The sequence below is a fragment of the Capsella rubella genome, unplaced genomic scaffold, assembly GCF_000375325.1.
Source record: "Capsella rubella cultivar Monte Gargano unplaced genomic scaffold, Caprub1_0 scaffold_5, whole genome shotgun sequence".
Classification (NCBI taxonomy): Eukaryota; Viridiplantae; Streptophyta; class Magnoliopsida; order Brassicales; family Brassicaceae; genus Capsella; species Capsella rubella.
This window is the reverse complement of record NW_006238919.1, coordinates 7,505,023-7,527,103: the sequence shown is the minus strand read 5'-3', so window position 1 is coordinate 7,527,103 and position 22,081 is coordinate 7,505,023. Positions and strand designations below refer to the sequence as shown.

The following is a 22,081-nucleotide window of genomic DNA, read 5'->3' as shown; positions in this document are numbered from 1 at the left end:
TGCTTTATCGTATACAAAATATCTAAAAATATAGTATACAAATCATGTTAACACAATATTACATTTGTTAGTCATTAATTTATAATCTATCATATTAAGTCTTAATTAACTCGGTAATTTGGTTGTTAACCAACTTGATTCAGAACAAAAGTCACCACCATCGTTTATTGAAAGCCATTTCTCTTGATTTCTTCTTCACCTAATTGAAATCACCATGAATTACCCCAGCAAAGAAGAAAATCGATCATTAACTATGAAAAAAATACTGTACTTTTCGTCCTAATAACTTCCTCCTAACAGCCGCTGTGAAATGTCGTCTCCAATGAAACGCCGTCTCCGGCCACCGTGTGAATTTCTTCTCTTGGACATGTCATGACATCTCACCATCAATTCACGAGCCGTCTCTCATTTCCGTCGTCTCGCATCAAACACCGCCACTTCCGCCATGAATCACCAACCAGCCACCGTCGTGAAGCAATTATTAAGCTTCTCATGAAACGATTCGTACGAGCCAACATTTAAATCTCTCCTATGTCCTCTATAACCACAGATCTATCCGATGAACACGCTAAGATTGTTGCCTTTGATGAAGAACTCTTAAAGTCACTAAAGAATAAGACAGCACAAGTAATCAAAATTTTGCCTCCACTCAAATCATCAATATTCCCATATTAATGCATCGATGATATTAATATCTCAAATATTTGACAAAAAAAAATCTCATATATCTGTATATATATGCCAAAATAGAACGTAGGTAAGGAAAAGAAACATTTTTGCTTTTAAGTAAATAAAAAATAATAGGGATACTTTCGTCATTCCCAACCAAACATTATGGCAGAACTAATTTTCAGTTTATCAACACCACATTTTTAATTTTTTGGTCTTCTGAGTCCATACTTTTAATCAGCCCTTAAAACATTTACAACTCATGGCCTCATGGATTTTTCCCCCCAAATTAAGTTGATATGTTTTTGTTTTAATCAGTTTGGTATTGCATAATGTTATTCTATAGTATCTGATAGCCCTGGGCGTTCGGGGGCCCGTTCGGGCTCGGGCCGGACTTTTCGGGTTTTCGGGTTTAGACCTCTAAAGCCCATTCGGGTATATATATATCTTCGGGCGGGCTCGGGTTCGGATCGGGTTTTTCGGGTTCGGGTTCGGTTTTGTTTCGGGTTCTTAATAACAACTATTCTTAGCAAAGAGGAAGAAAAAACATTAGTCACTTAACCAAACAAGCAGAGAAAGTTAGACCCTTTCTACTTTCAGACCAGCAGCCTCCATCGTTCATTGAACATCTTGCAGGTCCATAAGCTGGACCAAGAACAAGATAAAGAGAAATTTATAAGATCACTGAACAAAAGTGTACAATGAGAGAAAATAGAAAGAAAAAAACAGAAGCTTCAAAAACATACGCTTGCAGGAAGTATAACCATCTCCTTTATATTGAACACCATTCACGACATGGAACTCACATACTCTTCCCCTAAATGTGTCCTAATAAGATTCATGCAATCTATAAAGAAGAGATGAAAAATTAAATGACTTAAATATACAAGTGTGTGGCTGCGGGTAATGGCAACAATGTCTTGATAGGAAGTAGAGCTAGAACCCACAACTCAAAGAAGCATGTGTATGTATATAAACCCACTTTGGTACAATGCCACGTTCATGAGTTGTCTCAAAGAAGCATGAGCTTCCTTACACACGTTCATGAGTCAAGCAAATTATTTTAAACACTTATATCTTCTTTAGTTTCCCAAGTCATCTCTTGTCTTCATCTAGTGATCCAAACTCTCTAATTATATATTTATATGTGTAAGAAAGAATCTGTTTGACACATTTGGGACAAATCTACATTTGACCCACCAGAAATATATAGAAGCGAATAATCACACAAGCTCTATACTATATTATATAAAAAAAGGCATCTCTTCGGCCGGAACATGAAGGTTAGTCATAGTCACATTTTTTTTCCTGACAGAATCATTTGATAAATGTGATACAGATTACACAGATCATAGAACAAGAAAATCATCTACAAAAGGGTCTAAACATAGAAACCAGAAGAGTTACAGAGAACATATATAAGAACACAAATCATATATAAGAACACATGATTCCAATCACTCCATTATATAAGAACACACGATTCCAAGACTGACTCCACTAAACGCTACTAAGAACACACGCTTTATAAATCAAACTAACAACAGACGCTTCAATACTAAGAAGTAAGAACAAAAACAAAAAACGCAGAACACACTGAATTCAATAAACATGGTGCTAGAGAGAGAGACGTACGAGAGAGAAAGACATAGACAAACTAGAAAACTCACCTCAGAATTATTTGTTGAAAACTCAGAGGGAGGAGGAGCATCTCTGGGATGTGAATCCAGTTTGTTTGTTGTATGGAAGCAAATCGATTCAGTTTCTGGGCAATGAAATCTTAATCGATCAACAAAATTACAAAGGCATGAATGAAATCAGGTTTAATCGGGTCTGGTCGGGTCTTCGGGTTTACCCGAACCCGGACCCGAACCCGGAAGTTTCAAAAGCAAAACCCGATCGGATATCCTCTTTAATCGGGTTCGGGTTCGGTACGGGCCTAACGGGCCGGGTTCGGGTATGGGCTTTGGGTACGGGCTTTTTGCCCAGGGCTAGTATCTGAATTATCCAAACAGTCATGTAAAAAACTTCTCAAACTATTTAAATTTTTTGAAATTTAATTAACAAAATATCCGGAAATAAATAAACAAGGATTTCTTAATTTTTTGGATACTTGCTCAAACTGAGGTTCGGATAAGTATCAAAGTACCAATCTCACAAATCCGTTCTGATATTTTTCAATATCCTAATTTCGGATTAATCAAGTATTTTAAATCGGATTCGATTTATATATTTGGATTCATGTAATAAACGATTAAGAAAACTACAACGAGAACTTTAGAATTACAGTTTTTCAAAATCAGTCTACCTAATAGCAAATGTGTTTTAAAAACGAAAAAAACTGATCATGGTTTGAAACTGAATTACCCGGAAGAGTCTCAATATTCCATAGTATCAAAAATGCCAAAGGGGGAACTTGGGGTCGGTGACAGCAACATGATGATAATAAATATAATTGATGGAAAACGTTACAAAGGAAACTGCATGGAAATTTCCATGAATTGGAATCCACGTTAAATGAAAGTTGCTCTCACTCAATTTTTCAACTCTTATTGTTTTGTGTTCTTGGGGTCCGATGAGAGGTTGATTACATTTTTATTATTCAAGTATCATAATATATATACATTTGTTTTCTTCTTATACGACAAGACCTATCTACCATGCATGTTTCCATTTGGTTCAGTCCAAAAGTTCAATTTGATTTCGGTATACATATTATTATTATTATCAGTTTACTTCACCTAATATTTGGAAAGCCAAGCATTACATACATAATAATCACAAATCAAAACAACATTTCCAAGAAGAATATTTATTAATTGTGAAATCAAAATATAAAGCATAACATTTTTTGTTAGCATGGTCATTTTTAATGAAAAGTGTGATTCCATTTAGATTTTCTATGTAGGTATGTATAAAAGTATAAAATAACATAATTTTAATTGAATTTTAAATAGTAGCATTTTTCTTTGCCTTCTACAGAAATTTTGGTAAGTTTCTCAACACTTTCCATGGAGACTCCTTCCGCAGACTTTGTGTGTAAGATATGATTTTGGTCTTCGTACTTTAAGTAAGGAAACGTACCACCGCTTATAAAATAGGACCAAACTCAACACAATCTTTGAAACCAAAGACAAAGGAAAATAAAAGCTTCAATATAAATTTTGTTTATGATATTCCACACACATAAATTTAGATTAATATGGAGGATACGTCTCTTCTTAGCCCAATCTCTCTCCTCACCATTGTTATCTTCTTGTTCATTCTCAATCTCATGATGATAATTCAAGACTTCTCTTCTTCTTTTCCCTTTCGTTTCCATCTCTTCTTCTCTAATGCCTACATTCTCTTTGCCTCACCAAGCAACAATAAGCACAAGACCGAGCTCCCAATCATAAAGAAAGCCTTCGTTCCGAACCGAGTAGATAATAAGACGTCCCTAGAGGAAGTGAAGGCGGTTATCGATGACTCGGAAGGTTTATACGAACGTTTGATAGAAGAAGGAGAAGAGTACTTGCTTGAGAAGAATGAGATGATGAGTAAGGAGTTAGTGAAGGAGGCGTTTCGGTTATTTGATGAGAATCAAGATGGGTTTATAGATGAGAACGAGTTGAAAAATGTGTTGAGTTTGTTGGGATACCATGAGTGTACAAAGATGGAGTGTAGGAAGATGATTAATGTTTTTGATGAGAATAGAGATGGTAACATTGATTTTTATGAGTTTGTGAAGCTCATAGAGAAGAGCTTTTCGTGAAGTATGGCTAGAGATTTAAAATAATAATAAAAACTAATGTTCTGAGCTAAATTGGTGACTTATCTAAATATACTTTTCTTCTTCTTTTTTGAAAGTGGGTCGTCCTCTACTAAACTTATTTCTGTTGGTTGATATAAATGTATTCATGCTTATGTGAATTTTCCAACAATTTGATGATAATGCAAGGAAATATCCCCTACCAGTTGAATCAAACAGGAGTTATGACTTAAGAGTGGTAGAGGAAAAAGAGTAAATATTAACGAATATTCAACATGTAACAACGTAAATTAAATATAATTTGTGATGACTTTTGCATGGTGCTGTCTAATTTTGTTTGGATATCGTCTTATTTTTGTTATATTTTTTTAAAAAGTAATCTAAAATATAACCAAAATCGAACTTAAATTTCACAGAATGAAAAAACAAATAAAGAAAGTACTATGAATTTACGAGTTTTTTCCAATCAGTGCAATATTGGATGAGGTATGTGTCTCAGTAGGATCTGTGAAATTTACTATAAAGCTTTGTATCAACAACAGTTGAAGAAGATCATCTTGAAAGTTTCTGTCAAAATTACAAGAAAGATGACCACGATCTTGAAAAAATCAAGAAATAGAGAGAGGTTGAAGAAAGACAAAAGATTGAAGTTCTTTTTTGGTTCTTCAGTCTCCTTCTTCTCTTTTAATTGGGCCTAAAACAACCCAAAATCAACCTTCACAAGCCCAAAGTCAAAATAGATTTGACAAAACAAAATTGGTCTTGTTTTACAACCAAAGAAGCTGATCAAAAAGTCAATAAAATAGTTCTACTCGATTTCAGAATATTTTTTTAAAATTGTGACATAAACATTACGAAAACTTTATGACGAAAAAAAAAACAAGTAAAGCTTAATCTACCATTAAATATAAAATTTTAGAATTCGCTTTATATTTTATTTTTTACCTTTTTGTATTGTAAGGCAAAAAATAAAAAAATAAAAAACTATACAGTCTCCTCCTATCTTCTTGATGATTAGGAAAAAATCAGACACTGGATTTTTTTGGTTTCCCATATTGCCAATTCCCATTTGATTGGTTGACAAGAATCCTCACTTCAGTCTTATATTTTAAAATCCGTATCACTGACACGTGTAACAACAATGGACCCGACACTATCTTGTTCCGACCAATCTCAAAGAACATAACAATCTTCTGTAAGATACGCTTCGAAGATAAACAGATAAGCCTAAATCTCACCTCAAACCCATCTCATCCGTTCAATCAACCACGTCATCTAATCCAACGGTAGATACTCATTGATTAAACTACAGCCACAAACTTCATCTTCAGCAAAGTTACAAATCCCCCACTCTTGAGTCCTCTCTCTTCTTCACAATCATCTCTGAAACTCATCTTTCAATCTTTCTTGATTCCCATTTAACAGTAGCGGGTTCTCGGGTCGGATCTTCTGAGTCTAGGGACAATGGCGACTGTCACTACTCATGCCTCGGCCTCGATTTTCCGACCTTGTACTACTTCAAAGCCAAGATTCCTCACCGGTTCTTCCGGTAAGTTGAACCGCGACTTGTCGTTTAAATCTATCGGTTCGTCGTCCAAAACGTCGTCGTTCAAGGTTGAAGCTAAGAAAGGAGAGTGGTTGCCCGGTTTGGCTTCCCCTGATTATCTCACCGGCAGGTAATTTTGCAAACTACTCTCAATTTCGGTTTAGCACAACCGGAACCAACTGCTTGGATTAGAATAATCGGAGCCGGTTTAGATAATGTCCGTAGAGTAATTAGCTTGAATAGAAACGGAGCTATTGAATCATCAATTTGGTTCGCTTAGGTTAGACCTGGTTTATTCGATTCCGGTTCAGTTAATGTGAATGGTTCACTAAATTCTCTTGTACATATTGCAGTCTTGCTGGTGACAATGGGTTTGACCCGTTGGGGCTAGCAGAGGATCCAGAGAACTTGAAATGGTTCATCCAGGCAGAGCTGGTCAACGGAAGATGGGCTATGCTCGGTGTTGCAGGGATGCTTTTGCCTGAAGTTTTCACCAAGATCGGTGAGTCATCATTAACATGACCTAAAACAGAACAGTTTGTAATATTTTTGTCAAGAACTTAACACAAGGATTGTTAATGTTGGTAGGAATCATAAATGTTCCGGAGTGGTACGATGCTGGGAAAGAGCAGTACTTTGCATCTTCGTCGACATTGTTCGTGATCGAATTCATTTTGTTTCATTACGTTGAGATCAGACGGTGGCAAGACATCAAGAACCCAGGAAGTGTGAACCAAGACCCTATCTTTAAGCAATACAGCTTACCTAAGGGTGAAGTCGGTTACCCTGGTGGAATCTTTAACCCGCTTAACTTTGCTCCTACGCTCGAGGCCAAGGAGAAAGAGCTCGCAAACGGTAAGCTTAGGGAAAAGCTAATTCGCTATCTTGTCAGGCAAGAAACTGGTAGTAAAAGACTAATGACCATTTGTTTGGTTTTTGCAGGGAGGTTGGCTATGTTGGCATTCTTAGGGTTTGTGATTCAACACAATGTGACTGGAAAGGGACCATTCGAGAATCTGTTGCAGCACTTGTCTGATCCATGGCACAACACTATTGTCCAAACCCTCAGCGGCTAAAGATTTAAAACAGACTTATGAATCTCATCTCTCTCTCTCTCTATCTTTCCATCACTTTCATGTCTGTCAGCGAGTGTGTTTCATCTTAGAGTTCTTGGATTTTGAGCCTGAATTGGTGTTGAATCGTTGTCGCTACATGGTTAAATTTAAAATCTTCAATGTACAGAGGAACTAAGTTAATCAACATTGTCGTACTCCTTAATATTTTTATATTCATGTGGTAACAGTGATTTAAGCATACCATAACTTAGAATCCCAATCTCTTAAATATCAATACATTTGCAACGAACAAAAGAAACCTAAAGTTGCAAATAAACTATGGTTCCTAGACATAGACAGTAGGTACCAACAAATCATTGGCTACAGATCTTAAAAGACACATAGAAGCCATTTTGATTGAAGAAAGAAGAGTATGTACATCATTAGTGTTGTTAAGGATATACGCATGGTATTAGCTCTACTTTGTTACTGTCCTCTGGACTGTTGAAACACCATCCACAAACTTTGTTCGGTAGAGAACATTGGCGTTGTTGAACATACCTTCTTTCAGTGAAACCACGATGAACTGTAAGAGAAGCAGCAATGTTTGAGATTTCAATGGATAAGTACAGCTCTCTGAATCATGAGATTAGCTAGAGAATACAAAATCAAAGAAACCCGCAAAATTATGGGACCTGTGAGTGTGGGAAATGAGCTTTTATCATTCGTCCTATGTTCTGCGTATGGCTGAGGTCAAGAGCTGCATCAACCTGGGAAAAAAATTAAACTCATGAGTTCTCTAATGTCTTAGCAGAATGTCATCGAACTTAGAAAGGTACTGTTATAGTTAACATTTCAAGATTACTGGAAACATGAACTTAGCCGTTACGTATTGCTAAGGGAGAGCAATATTATTCAACTGATTAGTAAAAATGGAATTAAATCTAGATGTACCTCATCTAAGATATAAAGAGGAGCTGGCTTAAAGAGTAGCAATGCCAGGATTAAAGATAGTGCAAGAAGAGATCTTTGCCCTCCACTTAGTTCAGATAAAGACTGTTTCCAGACACTTCCAAAAGCAACACGGACCTCAAGACCATCAAGGAAACTACCTCCTTCTGGAGGTTCTAGTTTTGCCATGGTGCCAGGTAGTAGAGTTGAAAAGATGGAACCAAAATCCCTGACGATAAGGTCCAAGTGTAAGTATTGTGAATCTATCTCACGGTGAAGTAAAAGAAGTGAATCACATGGTTAAACAAGCAAAGAAAACTAAATAAGCGACTCACTGATTAACTTTAACCCATGTAACATTCAGTGTTTCTTTTTTCTTCTCATCAAGCTCCTCAATCACTTTCTTGATTTTGGATTTGTCAGTCTATAAAAAATGAAAACCCACAGTTAGTAAATGCGAGTAAACTATTACACTATGTCGCACATACCCTTCAAAACTAACCTCGATTATACTTTTCTTGGTCATAAGAGCATTATATTCATCTTCTGCTTTCTCAAACATAGCCATCACCTTCTTGTTGACTCTTTTCTCGAGACTTTATAAGAGAAATGTATAGCAGGAAAAGAGAGGAGAGATTTTTTATATAGTTGAAGAGTCGAAACAAGAGAGAAAGTTATAGCATATTCTGTTGCTATTGCATTGTATAGCTATGAATACTATAGTGGTCGCAAATTTAAATTTATTAGAATCCTCAGAAACATACCTTGATTGTTCTGTCTGGAGCCTTTCAAGTTCTTCTCTTGCTTTATGAGGATCGTGTGATTCAAAATCATAGTTTGTCCCTTCTTTCCCAAAAAGCTGCTTTTCAGATGTTATCCATGTATGCTTCTCAACAAGTTTGTCTACCTTTACACAACAATTCTTCTGATCCATCTCCATCCTTGTTATCTACTCAGAGTAAAATGTTCATCCATGAAAAGTGTGCACTTCTTAAGATGTAGAATTTTAGTAAAAAAAACTTTTAGTACTACTTATCAACTAATAGAGTATACAACATCTTCAATTTTTATTACAGTCGAATTACCATGAAGTCCTAATACAATACTTATATTCACCTCTATCATCCAACATCCAGTCCTACTTAAATGATAATGTCAAAGCAATTAAGTAAACCCAGACATCTGTCATTAAATAGGGAGAATGCTGCAAGACTACGGCATGCATTTCCAGACAAACAAATTGAAGAAAGAGAATACCTCATTTTCTAACTTCTTTCTGTCAAGCTTCATGTCACTAATCTTCTGTAGACATTTTTCCTGGTCTGCAATATAACCACTAATCTGTGTATCACATTCCTTCATCTTTGCATGTATCAACTTGAGCTCAGAGAGAGACTGATCATGATTCTTCTGTATGGCATCCACCTGCAGGGGTATCACATCCACACGTTACTCGAATTTTATTAAATTTTAAAAGACACAAATAAAAATGACTGCAGTACCTTGGCTCGTTGACTGCCCACATCTGAAGCCAGAGTGTTAATTTGCGTCTTCAATGAAGCTAGCTGGCTCTCTAAAGATGACTGTTCATGCACCACTGCTTCTTGCTCCATCACAAGCCTCTCCCTTTCGTTTTCATGACCCTATTAGCAAGAGAAACATATAGCAAAAGCTACGAAGACATTTTAGAAATATAAAAGGAAAAAAGTTTGTAAACCAGGATAAAGAAAAAGAGTGAAGATGTTCAACAGTAGAGTCAAAGTCTTTGACTGAAAAATCTGGAATACCTTTAGATCTTTTGAGGATGCCTGAATACTAGCTTTGATAGTTTTAATATTCTTTTCCAAGTCCTTAAGTCTCCCTTCTCTGTTCTTGTCATGATCTTTGATGGATTTCTCCAGCGTGGAGACAGTATCAGCACAACTTTTGTAAAGACTTTCCTTCTCTGTGATTTGGGATCTCACTTCTTCAACCTCTTCTTCAAGTTTTTTCACCACCTCACCAAGCTATATAAACAATTGATAAAAGGAAGTGATGCTTGTAAATATGCCTTTTAGCACCAATAGAAGGAAAAACTTCGAATTCAGAATAAGCTAGAAGGATGCAGATAATGGGAGATACGTTAACACAACAAAAGATGTAAAATGGAGATACAAAACCTTGTGGTGCTCGTTCTGTTCAGCCCTTTTTAGAAATAAGGACATGTCATACATTTTCAGCTCCAACTGTGCTTTCATGTCTGTGAACTTCTTTTGAAGAGGCTGAAGCTCCTTGATCTGCAATTTAAAGAACCAGTAGGGTTTTACACAACTATAAACCTTAATTCAACCAAGGAGCCTCAATTTACTTATGCTGCAAGCCTGCAATGGGATTAACTAAACATTTGTTTCATTTGTTTCATTTGAGCCAGAAACAACCAAACTGATCGACTATCTGAGATGACGAGACATCTAAATACAGTTTAAGTGTCAGTTGCAGCAGCTCAAATTATACTTTCTTTTCTTTTCAATCACCAATGAACAAACATGAGCCTCGCCTCTGAGTTCCCAATGATCCAGATCTAATTCTAACCTGAAGAAAATGTGTGTGGTTTGTACTTTAAACGGTTAATCAGAAATTCTATGATGCCTAAGTCAGATGCCAAAGCCCAAAGTGTATTTTTCTAAAAGGAAAGCTATAGCATATGAAAAATTGAAGGAATATACCTTCGCTTCAATATCAAACAACCTTTTCTGATGTTCTTGAAATTTTGTTTCAGCTTCTGCTAGATCATGAAGTTGTCTTAGCAGATCACCTCCACCCCTACAACAGAGGAATACAATGTATGCAACGTTTTTGGTCAGGTTATAGGTATATCTGTATGAAATAAAGAAGATGAACGCCATGAAAGATCTACTAGTCTAATAGAAAGAATGACATACTTGCGACTTCCACCAGTAAGAAGACCACTTGGCTGAAATACATCACCTTCAAGTGTAACACTTGGAGTGCGAATTTCTCTATTAAATGCAACCTGCCGAAAAAGCATTTGAGAGACAATTCAAAGAATGAAATATCTAAAGAAAACAGAGTAGTCTTGCCATCAAAATATAGGTATCTAATAGTCCAGAAGATACGATAAAAAGTTATGTCTGAGAAATGCATTTAAAACCCAGCAAAACAATCAAGTTTTGAGAAACAATAATTATTTCAGAACAATAAACATAAGAACCCTTTCTTTCTGCTAGACAATTAAATAATACTGATAAGAATTATATTTTGCTAGAGTAATGATCCACTAATAGAAACCGGGAGATCATCATATAAAATTTTAGAGAAAATTTAAGCTATGGCAACATAACAAAAGGCCCAACTATAATTACATGTCAAGTAAGGTTGTTATTCAAACAGCTTAGAAATCAATATACATCTCTACACACATCCTCAGCAAACACAAAGTATGAACACACAAACTCTAATGTTTGGGAAATACTTACTTCCTTTGCTGCATCAGTATTTTTGCAAACAAAAGTGGAACCAAATACATATTCCATGGCATTCTGCAAAAAAATAGAAAATGCCAAACGAAAATGAATAGTCATGCACTCATGGTTTTAGTTAATGTTCTAAACATACAAAATCAGCAGTTACATAGCTCATGAATGACATGAAACTATTGTCTGCATTGCATATTAGAAGGTTATCAGAAATTTGATAAGCTAATCTTGGTACTGTGAGCAGGCAATCAACCCACCTTTAATTCTTCGCTATAACCAACTAAAGAAAGTGCTAATTCCGCATTACCCTTTCCAACCTAAAAATTAGTAGAAAATCAGCAAGGAACAAGAAAAGGAAGTTGAATTTGACAGTTGAATAAAAAAAGATCCGCATACCAATCTAACAGTGGCTTGCTGCACTCTGTGTTGAACTAGATGAGATTGAATTTTGTTGAGAGGAATTATTGTAACTCTCCTCCGAAGATCACCCTTTTGAAGGAGCTGTTTTCCAGTATCTTCTGTGTCTACAATAACATTAAACAACTTCCCACCAGCAGTAACCTGGAAAAAAAAGTCACATTAAAACTCCTAAAATCCGACAAAGTATAATGACAACATAATTCCCTACTTACTTCCAAAGCTGTCATTGAGGACCTATCGTTCACTTTTATCAGTTTTGCAACCACACCTTTCACCTTTGATCGATCAAAGTTCTTCACAGGATCACGGTATGTAAACTGTACATTTGCCAATTGAGCTGAAAGATCGCTGACTTTATCTTTCAGCCTTTGCCCAACTTCAAGTTCCAGTCCTCGATCCTGAGAGAAAATTTCAGTCACGGATGTATTCTTTATGCAAACAGAAGAAGGAAATAAAATATCTCAGAAAAAGAATGTTAACCTTCTCCAATGCTTCCATTTGACCCTCTTTATAAGAAAGAGAATCAACTGCCCTTTTTACACTATCGACATCATTTTTTCTAGCATCAAGTTCATTTTCCACTGCAACAGCTTCTTCTCGTTTTGACATTAACTGGGATTTTTTCTCTTTTAGCTCCTTTTCACAATGACTAATTTTGGTATTCAGCTGCTTCAACTCTGTTTCAGCTGTTCCAACAGAAATCTTTGCATCACGTAGTTGATCTTCGAGACATTTCTCCTCATCCCCACAACTCTTACCAGCTATCACACCCTAATTATCAAGGGACGTAAATTCAATTAACAAACAAGATTGATTCAGTAAGAAAAAAGATTCTTCTAACTAGTAGTGTACCTGGTGTTCTCTTTCACACTCTTCCAGTGTGGTGGAGAATTCCTGGAATTTTCGTTTTAGATCTGCTGCTCCTTCGTCGCACTTCTTGAGAGCAGAAGCTCTCTCCTCTACAGATTTCTTCAAATCTTCTATATTATGAACAATCTGGCAACACCAGAAGTTGTCAGATATATAACTGAGAATCTATAACAATTTCAATCCAAAGTAGTAACTGTTGGCAAACCTTTTCAGCATTCTTCTCTTCGCCCTGTAGGGTGTCCTCCAAATTATTAAGCTTAGATAATTCAAGTGTCACTTCATTAGACAGAGAATCCACTTTGTCAGACAAAGTTTTTACTTCACCCCCCATGCTGGCTTCCCTTGCTTTAGTCAAACCTTTAATTTGGTTCTCCAGTTCCGATATTTCTCCCTGTATCTTTTCTGTCTCTTCGTCAATACTTATCATTTTTGTCTTCATTTGCTCAACCCCATGGAGAGAGTTGTCTCTAATTTTCTCTGCTTGAACATATTCAAAAGCAATACAGAACTTCTTTACTCGTTCTAGTTCTGCGTTACCATTAGCCCACTGCATATACTGCGCCTTTTCTCTCCTCAGCTTTTCCAAAGCTGGCAATATATCATGCTCAAGAAGCTTATCAATCTCATCAACCTTGGTTTGCTTCTTCTCTAACGTCTTTAGCGCAGCCTCTTTCTTGTTCTCATACATTCTTGTACCAGCAGCTTCTTCAAGCATTGATAAGATCTCCATAGGTTTCATATTCAAAACTTTGGTAATACGCCCTTGCATAATGAGAAAATGAGGATTATTGACATTAAGTTGCACAGAGTGGAAAAGGTTCTGAACTTGACTTGGTTGAGCAAGCTTCCCATTGACCAAATACTTGTTCCTCCCACCAACTACAATCTTCAAAGATACAAAACAAAAAGAACTTAAAAACTCAACCTTTTTCACTAAATCAGATTCGGAAGTAGAGAGAAAGTGGAATTAAGGCTTACTTGTCTAGTTACGGTAATCTCCGAATGATCTTCATAACCTAAAGGACTCCGATTTCTCTCAGAGTTATCAAAAGTAATCGACACAGTGGCTCTAGTAATCCCAGCTTGGCCTTGCTTGTAAACGAGTTCCTGTAGATTAGAAGCTCGAACATGCTGGAGATTAGTGATACCCAGAACGAAGCAGATGGAATCGAGTATGTTTGATTTCCCAGACCCGTTTAGACCCGTAATCGCATTGAAATGCGGGTCAAAACCCGGAACCACCGTCCTCGTCGCGTATGATTTGAAACCCTCCAAACATATCTCCTTTATATGCATCTTCTTTACTTCACCTCGTATTCTCCTTCCTTCTTCCCCAAAATTTACCCTAATTTAGAAACTAAAACCCCATAAACCCTAGAAACTGAAACCCAGATTAAGTATCACAACAAGCTTAATTCCGAAATCGAAAACCGCAGATACAAAATCTAACCGTTGCAGGAAAAAAAGCAGAGACGAATCTTCAAAATTGAGAGGATTCTTACGAGCGAATTTGAATTTTCTTTTTTTTTTCCGATTTCACCTAAAATAAATAAAAACTGAATTTTCTCTTTAATATTTGGGTATTTCGAAATTTTGGTAGCAAAATAGCGGGAAAGTGAAATACCCTACCCTAACTCACTAACTCAATCAGAAGGTTTAAGGTAAACTCATTTTTAACTCATAGGTGGATAAACCTCTGACTGAGGAAGAGTCTCTATTTAACTCTCTTTGGGTTCTTCTATCTTCTTCACAGAGCTTAGCTGGTGGAGAAAAAAAATTCTCAACAATGGCGCTACGGACACTCTCAACGTTTCCTTCTCTTCCTCGTCGCTTCACGAGACGTGAACCCAATCTCACCGTGGTTTACCGAAACCCGAAGACTTCTATATTCTGTAAATCAATTGCTAATTCCGAGACTCCGGTTTCTCTCTCGGAACGAGATGGGTTCGCTGCGGCAGCGCCGACTCCTGGAGAGAGGTTCTTAGAGAACCAAAGAGCTCATGAAGCTAAGAAAGTGGTGAAGAGAGAGATTAAAAAGGAGAAGAAGAAGAAAAAGGAAGAGATTGTGCGGAAGGTTGTGGATACTTCGGTCTCGTGTTGTTACGGCTGCGGAGCTCCGTTACAGACTTCCGATGTTGATTCTCCTGGATTTGTCGATTTGATTACTTACGAATTGGTATGAATTCGAGATTCTGGGTTTCAATTTTAGTTAGTTGATTGATTAATTGTTGGTTTCTTCTCACTGAAGGTGAAATTTGAAATCTTTGTTATTGTAGAAGAAGAAGCATCATCAGTTAAGAACTTTAATATGTGGAAGGTGTCAGCTTTTGTCTCATGGACATATGATTACAGCAGTAGGTGGTAATGGAGGATATCCTGGTGGGAAACAATTTGTATCAGCTGATGAACTCCGTGAGAAACTTTCTCACTTGCGCCATGAGAAAGCTTTGATTGTTAAATTGGTGAGTAAGATTGTTGGAATGAAATTTTGCTTTTTTTTGTTTCATGTTCCAGGAAGTTTGTCTTCAACATATTCTAATGGTTTAATGCATGTTGTGGTGTCACAGGTTGACATTGTTGATTTTAATGGAAGTTTTTTAGCTCGTGTTCGTGACTTAGTTGGAGCTAATCCAATTATACTGGTTATAACTAAGGTAAGGTTTTACAGTTGGTTACTTCTTCAATTCTTTTCAATCTTTCTCTGATAAGTAATGGTGCTTTTTATTGTTAGATTGATCTTCTTCCGAAAGGAACAGATATGAACTGTATTGGTGATTGGGTCGTAGAAGTGACTACGAGGAAAAAGCTCAAGTAGGTATCAAGTACTTATCTACTATGTTTGTTACCAAGAAAGTGACTTAATGTTTCTGGAGCTAGTGACTGATTTGGATGGATTTAACTTGACAGTGTGTTGAGTGTCCATCTCACAAGTTCAAAGTCTCTGGATGGAGTTAGCGGAGTTGCATCAGAAATTCAGAAGGAGAAAAAGGTATATACCATGAATTGGCGTACATATTACTTCCTTAATAGCTCAATATTGGATAGTATAACCTTCTATTCATTTATCTTCTGCAACTAACCTCTCAATCCCTATTTTTATTTCAGGGACGAGATGTCTACATTCTGGTATGTGCATTCTCAGTTTCTTACAAAATTTTAGCTGACTGAGGAAGATGTCAGCTTTTTAGTTAGTAAACCTACAGCTGACTGAGGAAAGTTGTTATTTTAGCTGAACATATCTTATATGAGAGAGGCAATGCTGATTTTTTTTTAAGACCAGTAGTAGAACTAAGTCTACACCACCCTGTTCTATAAGATACACCAATTCATACAGGAGATAGAGGCTACAATTTGTTAGAAACTGGGACAGTCTGACAAATATTCATTCATCATTTGTCCATGCCTTCACAGGGGGCAGCTAACGTAGGGAAGTCAGCATTCATCAATGCTTTGCTGAGTAAGTCATTTGTTCTCTATTATGTCACTTCTCGTTATAGTTTGTATCTTCTTGAATACTTACCTTACCTTTTGTCTAAGACTGTGTGCTGCTTCAGCCGTATTTCAAGTAGTTCTAATTTCTTCACAATTTAGATTACATCTATAAAGAGAGTTTGAAGGGTTCTATATGTATATACAGAAACAATGGCGGAAAGGGACCCTGCTGCAGCAGCGGCACAAAAGTACAAACCAATTCAATCTGCTGTCCCTGGAACCACCTTGGGTCCAATTCAGATCAATGCCTTCCTCGGAGGAGAGGTATAAACTTAAAACACCACCAGTTTTTAAGAAATTTCTGAAATCTTGCCACCAGTAGACATCTGTTAAAAGAATACCTTATTATCACAGAAGTTGTATGATACACCGGGTGTGCACCTACACCACAGGCAAGCAGCTGTTGTTCATTCAGATGATTTACCCGCCCTTGCTCCTCAAAATCGGCTCAGAGGCCAATCTTTCGATGTAAGTCTTATATATTATAGCCAAGTAAAGATTATTTTACTGTAACATAGTATGATGATATTACTATCCTTTTGTTCCTTACAGATTTCAACTTTGCCAACTCAATTGTCAAGTAGTCCCAATGGTGAGAGCTTAAATGGTTTTACATTTTTCTGGGGAGGTCTAGTCAGGATCGACATCTTGAAGGTAATATTAGAACCGGGATGAATTCTGATATGTTTCACTGTGGGTATCAGAATTTTTTTAAACCATTACATACTTGACATATTGCAGGCTCTACCAGAAACATGTTTCACATTCTATGGACCAAAGGCTCTTGATATTCATGTTGTACCAACCAAATCAGCGACTGACTTTTACCAGGCAAGTTCTTTCACCAGCAGTATCAACTTTGTAGCTATTATGAAGACAAATCCAATCTTCTTATTACCATTTACTTTGAAACCCATTTGTTCTGCAGAAAGAACTGGGTGTGCTTCTGACACCTCCATCAGGGAAAGATCAGATTCAAGAATGGAAAGGATTACAATCTCACCGTTTACTCCAAATTGAAATCATTGATTCAAAAAGGTGATATATAGATTTCCTATTCCTATATATCTTTCTTAAAACAAATGCTCATCATCTAACGTTGATACACTTCTCGCTCAGACCGGCTAGTGATGTGGCGATTTCCGGGTTGGGATGGATTTCAATTGAACCAATCCGCAAAACACGAGGAACAGAACCTAGAGATCTCAATGAAGCAGAGCATGATATACGTATCTGTGTCAGTGTGCCAAAACCAGTTGAAGTATTTCTACGACCAACATTGCCGATTGGTGCTTCAGGTACTGAATGGTATCAGTATCGTGAGTTAACCGATAAGGAAGAAGAAGTAAGACCCAAATTGTACTTCTGAAATTTTGTTTAGTTGCAAAAGTGTTGGCTAAGTTTGCTCAAACTAGAGTTATACATATGTAATAATGGTAAAATAGAAAATTGTTTGTAATGAAATTTACTAAAGTAGTATTTAATAAATTAAGCATCAATCAAGTCAACAACATTCCAGAAACTGAAAACTAAAAAAGCTCTACAACAACACAATTCAACATATAAAAACAGTTGAAAAAAAAAAACAAGTCATTACACACCAATGGCATCTCCAGTAGATGAACCACGATCATCTTCTGCCGGAACCACCACGTTGTCATACACTAACGCAGCTGTGGCTCCTCCAAGCAGAGGCCCAACCCAATACACAGCTTGGTTCTTGAAGCTCCCGTAAACCATCGCTGACCCAAAGGCACACGCCGGGTTCATAGACCCTCCAGAGAAGGGACCAGCGGCTAGAACATTGGCTCCCGCAACAAACCCTATGAATATAGGTCCTACGGCTATAGGTAAACCACGTCTCGGATCGTTAGCCGTGAAAACAGTATAAACCAGGACAAACGCTAAAACACCTTCAAGAACCGATGCTCCAAATCCAGTCATTTCTCCGGCAATCTTATAGATCGGTACGTGCTGATAAATTCAAACACAACAATATAACGAAACACAAATCAGACAACAAGAAAGAAGTCAAATCAGACAAAAAGTGAACTAAACCGTGTAAGACAACAATGCTTTGATCACCTGTTCGACGACAGTTACTTTAAGGACAAGACAAGCCATAACAGAGGCAATCATCTGAGAAGTCCAATAGAACATAGCGGTCGGAACACTAATCCGACCAGCAACCGCCATACCAAACGTAACCGCCGGATTAACATGGCCACCAGAGACGTTCCAAGAGATGTAAACAGACGAAGACAACGCAAACGCATTCGCAATCGCCGGTATTAATACACCAAAAGGACCCGACACATCACCCGCCATCAGTTTCCCTGATTAAAAAACACAGTTTCACAGTTTTTTCCTTTAGCCATTAGAGAAAAAAATTAAAACTTTCATCAGAAATATATAGCAAACAGAGTAAAAATTTTACTTGAAGCCATGACGGAACCAACGGCAGCGAGGACGAAGAAGAAGGTAGAGATGAACTCAGATACGTAACATCTCAACGCATTCATACTAATTACTCCTTGAAACTTACTTGAAAACGATGTTGGAATCATTCTTCTCATCAATCTCGTTCTAGTATTTTTTCTATCTTCTTTAACTCTTTTCTCTCTGTTTTTGTATGTCTTATGAAACGTTTTCTAAAAACTATAAATATTACGAGAAGGTAACGACTCTTGATGAAAATGAGTTTTTGAAAATATTTTAAGATAACCGTCTCCTCAACGAGAGTGAGAGAGTGGGAAGTTATTTTTTACAGTTATCAAGATTCATGAATTTCAAAAATGCTCTCTTACGTATATAAATGTTACATTTCCATAACCTTAGTTTTGTAGTTTGATATCAATTTCGACATATGACACGGTGTAAAAATAGAAGTATTCATATATTTCAAGAAACTTTTACACGTTTGCTATGTTCATTCGAAACAACATACATTTCCTCATTAGGATTTTATAACATCTCACGAGGTAGGCCAATTCCTATACCAACCGGCCCAAGCCGAAACTAAACCGCTTATTCCGAGTGTAAGCGTGTGGTTACAGAACGGATTTGGTTGAATTTCCGCCAATGCGATAATCAAATCCGCAATGTTGGCAGAAATCCCCATCAACCTCATCACTATATCGCCCCGAATCTCGCTGATTTTTGCGCTTATTTCATCTTTTGGTTCATCTGACGAATACCGGAGTCTTTTCAAGGATTCGATTCTCTGCCTTATGAAGATGCAATCAATGATGATGAAGAAAGTGTAGCCGAAAGATTCGCCAAAAGCTGAGATGAAACTCATTTTCTTGGCGAGCTTGGCGTCTAATGAACCAATTCTTGATAACCAAAGAAAATGATCGAAGAAGAAGTAAACCATTTCTCCTGAATTGGCTAGGACTGCCAGGAGACGGATCGTCGGGGTTGCCCCGGGGTTTCGTCTCAGCGCATTAAACCCCGTGAGAGATCTCCCGGTCCTGTTTTGCATAATCATACCATAAGTTAACAGCCATTACTATTGTGTTTATATATCAATTCAATGGTACTTGTTTTCATTTAGTATAAAGTGTATTAGTATTAGTCACTATTCAAATTTGGTAGATGAGATAAGTTATTAATCAAGAAGTGAAATAAAGCAAACATTTCATTTCATTTCATCTATTAGACTATATTTACGATGATGCCACTGTGTAGACAAAGTGATAGATATTAGAAAGATGCGGGGACCTGAAGGCTTTGCGGCTGAGACCGGAGGCGACCTCCCACTTCTTGAACCTATCGGCAGCTTCGGGTCGTGTGGCTTCAACGTGCCAGCACCCGAGCTTGGCTACATATTGGAATGTCTTCACAAGCTTGTCTATTCCGTCTCTCTTGGCCAAGAACACAACCAGCTTGTCCAACGTGTCCGAAGCCATAGCTAACGGTGGACGAAGGAAAGAGAGGAGGAGGAGAAAGAGAAGAGAGAGAGAGAAAGAAAAAGATGAAGCTACTTATGGAGATGATGAAGAAGATGTAAACCACAAAATAAAGTGACGTTTGTGCTCGAAATAATCGAAGGTTTTGTCTTTTGTTTTTTTATAGAGTTTGAGATGATTGCTTTGTGGTTGCTAATAATACTTGCGCTTGTTGTCTCATGTTTTGATATCAAAGGTTTGGATAAAAAAATATATTTCTCTTTGATATGTGTGGAAGAAATATTCACAAATATTCTCTGATTTTCTTTTAATGCAAAAAAAACTCTTTCAATTATTCTTTAGGTTTTAGTAAAACGAGACTGAAGATAATTCTCTATTTTACAAATATGTTGTGAGTTGGATAATGTGTGCACACAAAAGTGTGATTGTGTATACAAATGGGCTTGAATTAATTTATGGAGAAGATTGGGCCTTAGCTCCAAACTGAAAACAAATAGCCAGAAACTATTCAGAATCCTTGTACTGTACATATAAATGTTATATATGCACAAGATCACAAGAATGTTACCATACAAGGAGCTTCTAGTATCGTATAAACAAAATGGGTCAAGGTAGGGACTAGGTTAGTTGTTGGACTTACATAGATATCTAGATGAATGTACAACATTGACCACATACAGAACATGCAACAGTTCGCAGGAGCATGACGACCGATTACACATGGATCATGCCAATATTTAAGACATGGGGCTGTAGGCTGTAGCATGATTACTGCAAATCAATGTGCATATCTCTTAAGCTTGATGATTAGTGCATAAACAAGAAATATATAACCCAATTTTTTCATTCAATTTCTTTTGTAGATAAACTCTGCTGACCACGGTTTAACAAAGTCTAAGTTTTAAAATAAAACGTCCGTCGTTCGATCCTCCTAGATACCCAAACTTTTGGCATTATTAAACAAACAAAAAAAAAGTGTCGATAGAGAGGATGAATTTACATCAATCAGTGCTCATAAAACAACAAAGAGGCTAAGTATATCGTTCATTGATGTGTCACTTAAAAGGACACATCCAAGTAAAGGCAAAATAATTGAAGATATGGATAAAATAAATATTTCTAATTAATGGTTGTTTCGTTTTCTCAATAATCAATTTTGTTCATATAAAACCAAGAAATAGTATACAGAACAAAGTAAATACTACTCCTTATCCTTTCAATCTTCGGTTGTGTCTGTATTTTGGAAATGGAGAGACTCTTCCGACATTTTAAGCAGTTCACATCCTTTGGCTCATATGATAAAAACAAACAAAACATCATTTACAAAAATTTGATGCCGCTTTATTTCCTTCTTGTATGTTCTACATCCTACCATGACCAACTAGATTTAACTATAAATTAAAGATGTTAAAGAATACTTCTTATTATTAATTAAGAAATTATTATTAATTACAATTAGAACTTATTTGTATAATTACTTCGATACATTGTTTTCGAAAAAGTCAAAACCTCCATGCACATTGTTTTAATTTTAGTTAGAGTTGTACACAAGTATATTTTGATAAATTTTGTTTAACCGTAGTAGTTATCTTCATATTAGTCAAATTCTTCTTGCTAATTTTTTTTTTATTTTTTCGCTTTACTAAATTAGGAAACTTAGTGTAACAAACTCAATAAAAATATAAAGAAAACAAACAATTGTAAAACACTAAAATGACTCTTGACTCTTTGTAAATCGCATCGTTTTTGATTTCCTCATATCAAATATCAGCCCTAGAATCATAACAAATATCAGCCCTAGAAATATAAAATTCGTGAGCCTTACGAGCTGGACTTGTTTAATTTATACAGTCATTTGTCTTGGTCACAATCCACACGTAGAAGTTAGTGATGTACACCGATTATTCTATATATTTTGTTTCTTACTGAACATCTTGAAA

General features: G+C 36.6%; 6 protein-coding genes across 6 annotated transcripts; 3 read left to right on the top strand and 3 right to left on the bottom strand.

Moving 5' to 3' along the window:
• The first annotated feature begins 3,688 nt into the window (after positions 1–3,688).
• LOC17886589 (probable calcium-binding protein CML47) lies at positions 3,689–4,503 on the top strand. The gene has a single exon (XM_006292599.2). The coding sequence runs from the start codon at positions 3,872–3,874 to the stop codon at positions 4,421–4,423; it is 552 nt and encodes a 183-aa protein (XP_006292661.1). The 5' UTR covers positions 3,689–3,871; the 3' UTR covers positions 4,424–4,503.
• A 1,271-nt stretch (positions 4,504–5,774) lies between these two features.
• On the top strand, positions 5,775–7,244 carry LOC17884824 (chlorophyll a-b binding protein 4, chloroplastic). Its single transcript, XM_006291663.2, has 4 exons — positions 5,775–6,096; positions 6,320–6,468; positions 6,555–6,821; positions 6,909–7,244. The coding sequence occupies exons 1-4, from the start codon at positions 5,885–5,887 to the stop codon at positions 7,040–7,042; spliced, it is 762 nt and encodes a 253-aa protein (XP_006291725.1). The 5' UTR covers positions 5,775–5,884; the 3' UTR covers positions 7,043–7,244.
• Positions 7,245–7,272: 28 nt separating this feature from the next.
• Positions 7,273–14,260, bottom strand: LOC17887435 (structural maintenance of chromosomes protein 2-2). The gene is made up of 20 exons (XM_023782014.1): positions 13,717–14,260; positions 12,944–13,624; positions 12,721–12,864; positions 12,349–12,639; positions 12,081–12,266; positions 11,845–12,009; positions 11,706–11,765; positions 11,449–11,511; positions 10,894–10,985; positions 10,678–10,774; positions 10,132–10,248; positions 9,760–9,978; positions 9,475–9,615; positions 9,230–9,397; positions 8,737–8,921; positions 8,475–8,568; positions 8,308–8,396; positions 7,976–8,201; positions 7,717–7,791; positions 7,273–7,607 (listed from the first exon to the last, which is right to left on the bottom strand). The coding sequence occupies exons 1-20, from the start codon at positions 14,032–14,034 to the stop codon at positions 7,500–7,502; spliced, it is 3,519 nt and encodes a 1,172-aa protein (XP_023637782.1). The 5' UTR covers positions 14,035–14,260; the 3' UTR covers positions 7,273–7,499.
• A 229-nt stretch (positions 14,261–14,489) lies between these two features.
• Positions 14,490–17,718, top strand: LOC17885274 (NO-associated protein 1, chloroplastic/mitochondrial). Its single transcript, XM_006290734.2, has 13 exons — positions 14,490–14,914; positions 15,015–15,200; positions 15,306–15,392; positions 15,470–15,549; positions 15,646–15,727; positions 15,844–15,864; positions 16,150–16,195; positions 16,376–16,494; positions 16,585–16,698; positions 16,783–16,884; positions 16,972–17,061; positions 17,159–17,268; positions 17,350–17,718. The coding sequence occupies exons 1-13, from the start codon at positions 14,525–14,527 to the stop codon at positions 17,597–17,599; spliced, it is 1,677 nt and encodes a 558-aa protein (XP_006290796.2). The 5' UTR covers positions 14,490–14,524; the 3' UTR covers positions 17,600–17,718.
• A 105-nt stretch (positions 17,719–17,823) lies between these two features.
• On the bottom strand, positions 17,824–18,839 carry LOC17886991 (probable aquaporin TIP5-1). Its single transcript, XM_006291655.2, has 3 exons — positions 18,668–18,839; positions 18,316–18,566; positions 17,824–18,204 (listed from the first exon to the last, which is right to left on the bottom strand). Exons 1-3 carry the CDS (start codon positions 18,804–18,806, stop codon positions 17,824–17,826), a joined length of 771 nt encoding a protein of 256 aa, XP_006291717.1. The 5' UTR covers positions 18,807–18,839.
• A 266-nt stretch (positions 18,840–19,105) lies between these two features.
• On the bottom strand, positions 19,106–20,246 carry LOC17885858 (peroxisomal membrane protein 11B). Its single transcript, XM_006291734.2, has 2 exons — positions 19,954–20,246; positions 19,106–19,703 (listed from the first exon to the last, which is right to left on the bottom strand). The coding sequence occupies exons 1-2, from the start codon at positions 20,139–20,141 to the stop codon at positions 19,205–19,207; spliced, it is 687 nt and encodes a 228-aa protein (XP_006291796.1). The 5' UTR covers positions 20,142–20,246; the 3' UTR covers positions 19,106–19,204.
• Between the last annotated feature and the right edge of the window lie 1,835 nt (positions 20,247–22,081).

What these genes read in the sequence shown, in the direction of transcription:
- LOC17886589 (XM_006292599.2), top strand. Translation starts at nt 3,872, where the DNA reads ATGGAGGATACGTCTCTTCTTAGCCCAATCTCTCTCCTCACCATTGTT.
- LOC17884824 (XM_006291663.2), top strand. Translation starts at nt 5,885, where the DNA reads ATGGCGACTGTCACTACTCATGCCTCGGCCTCGATTTTCCGACCTTGT. An exon ending in CCTGATTATCTCACCGGCAG is followed by an intron (nt 6,097 to 6,319) that starts GTAATTTTGCAA and finishes TACATATTGCAG; the next exon opens with TCTTGCTGGTGACAATGGGT. An exon ending in TGAAGTTTTCACCAAGATCG is followed by an intron (nt 6,469 to 6,554) that starts GTGAGTCATCAT and finishes TAATGTTGGTAG; the next exon opens with GAATCATAAATGTTCCGGAG.
- LOC17887435 (XM_023782014.1), bottom strand. Translation starts at nt 14,034, where the DNA reads ATGCATATAAAGGAGATATGTTTGGAGGGTTTCAAATCATACGCGACG. An exon ending in CCTCAATGACAGCTTTGGAA is followed by an intron (nt 12,010 to 12,080) that starts GTAAGTAGGGAA and finishes TTTTTTTTCCAG; the next exon opens with GTTACTGCTGGTGGGAAGTT. An exon ending in ACATGGGTTAAAGTTAATCA is followed by an intron (nt 8,202 to 8,307) that starts GTGAGTCGCTTA and finishes CCTTATCGTCAG; the next exon opens with GGATTTTGGTTCCATCTTTT.
- LOC17885274 (XM_006290734.2), top strand. Translation starts at nt 14,525, where the DNA reads ATGGCGCTACGGACACTCTCAACGTTTCCTTCTCTTCCTCGTCGCTTC. An exon ending in TCAGGATCGACATCTTGAAG is followed by an intron (nt 16,885 to 16,971) that starts GTAATATTAGAA and finishes GACATATTGCAG; the next exon opens with GCTCTACCAGAAACATGTTT. An exon ending in GAAATCATTGATTCAAAAAG is followed by an intron (nt 17,269 to 17,349) that starts GTGATATATAGA and finishes CTTCTCGCTCAG; the next exon opens with ACCGGCTAGTGATGTGGCGA.
- LOC17886991 (XM_006291655.2), bottom strand. Translation starts at nt 18,806, where the DNA reads ATGAGAAGAATGATTCCAACATCGTTTTCAAGTAAGTTTCAAGGAGTA. An exon ending in TGGTTCCGTCATGGCTTCAA is followed by an intron (nt 18,567 to 18,667) that starts GTAAAATTTTTA and finishes TTTTTTAATCAG; the next exon opens with GGAAACTGATGGCGGGTGAT. An exon ending in AAGTAACTGTCGTCGAACAG is followed by an intron (nt 18,205 to 18,315) that starts GTGATCAAAGCA and finishes TGAATTTATCAG; the next exon opens with CACGTACCGATCTATAAGAT.
- LOC17885858 (XM_006291734.2), bottom strand. Translation starts at nt 20,141, where the DNA reads ATGGCTTCGGACACGTTGGACAAGCTGGTTGTGTTCTTGGCCAAGAGA. An exon ending in CTCAGCCGCAAAGCCTTCAG is followed by an intron (nt 19,704 to 19,953) that starts GTCCCCGCATCT and finishes TATGCAAAACAG; the next exon opens with GACCGGGAGATCTCTCACGG.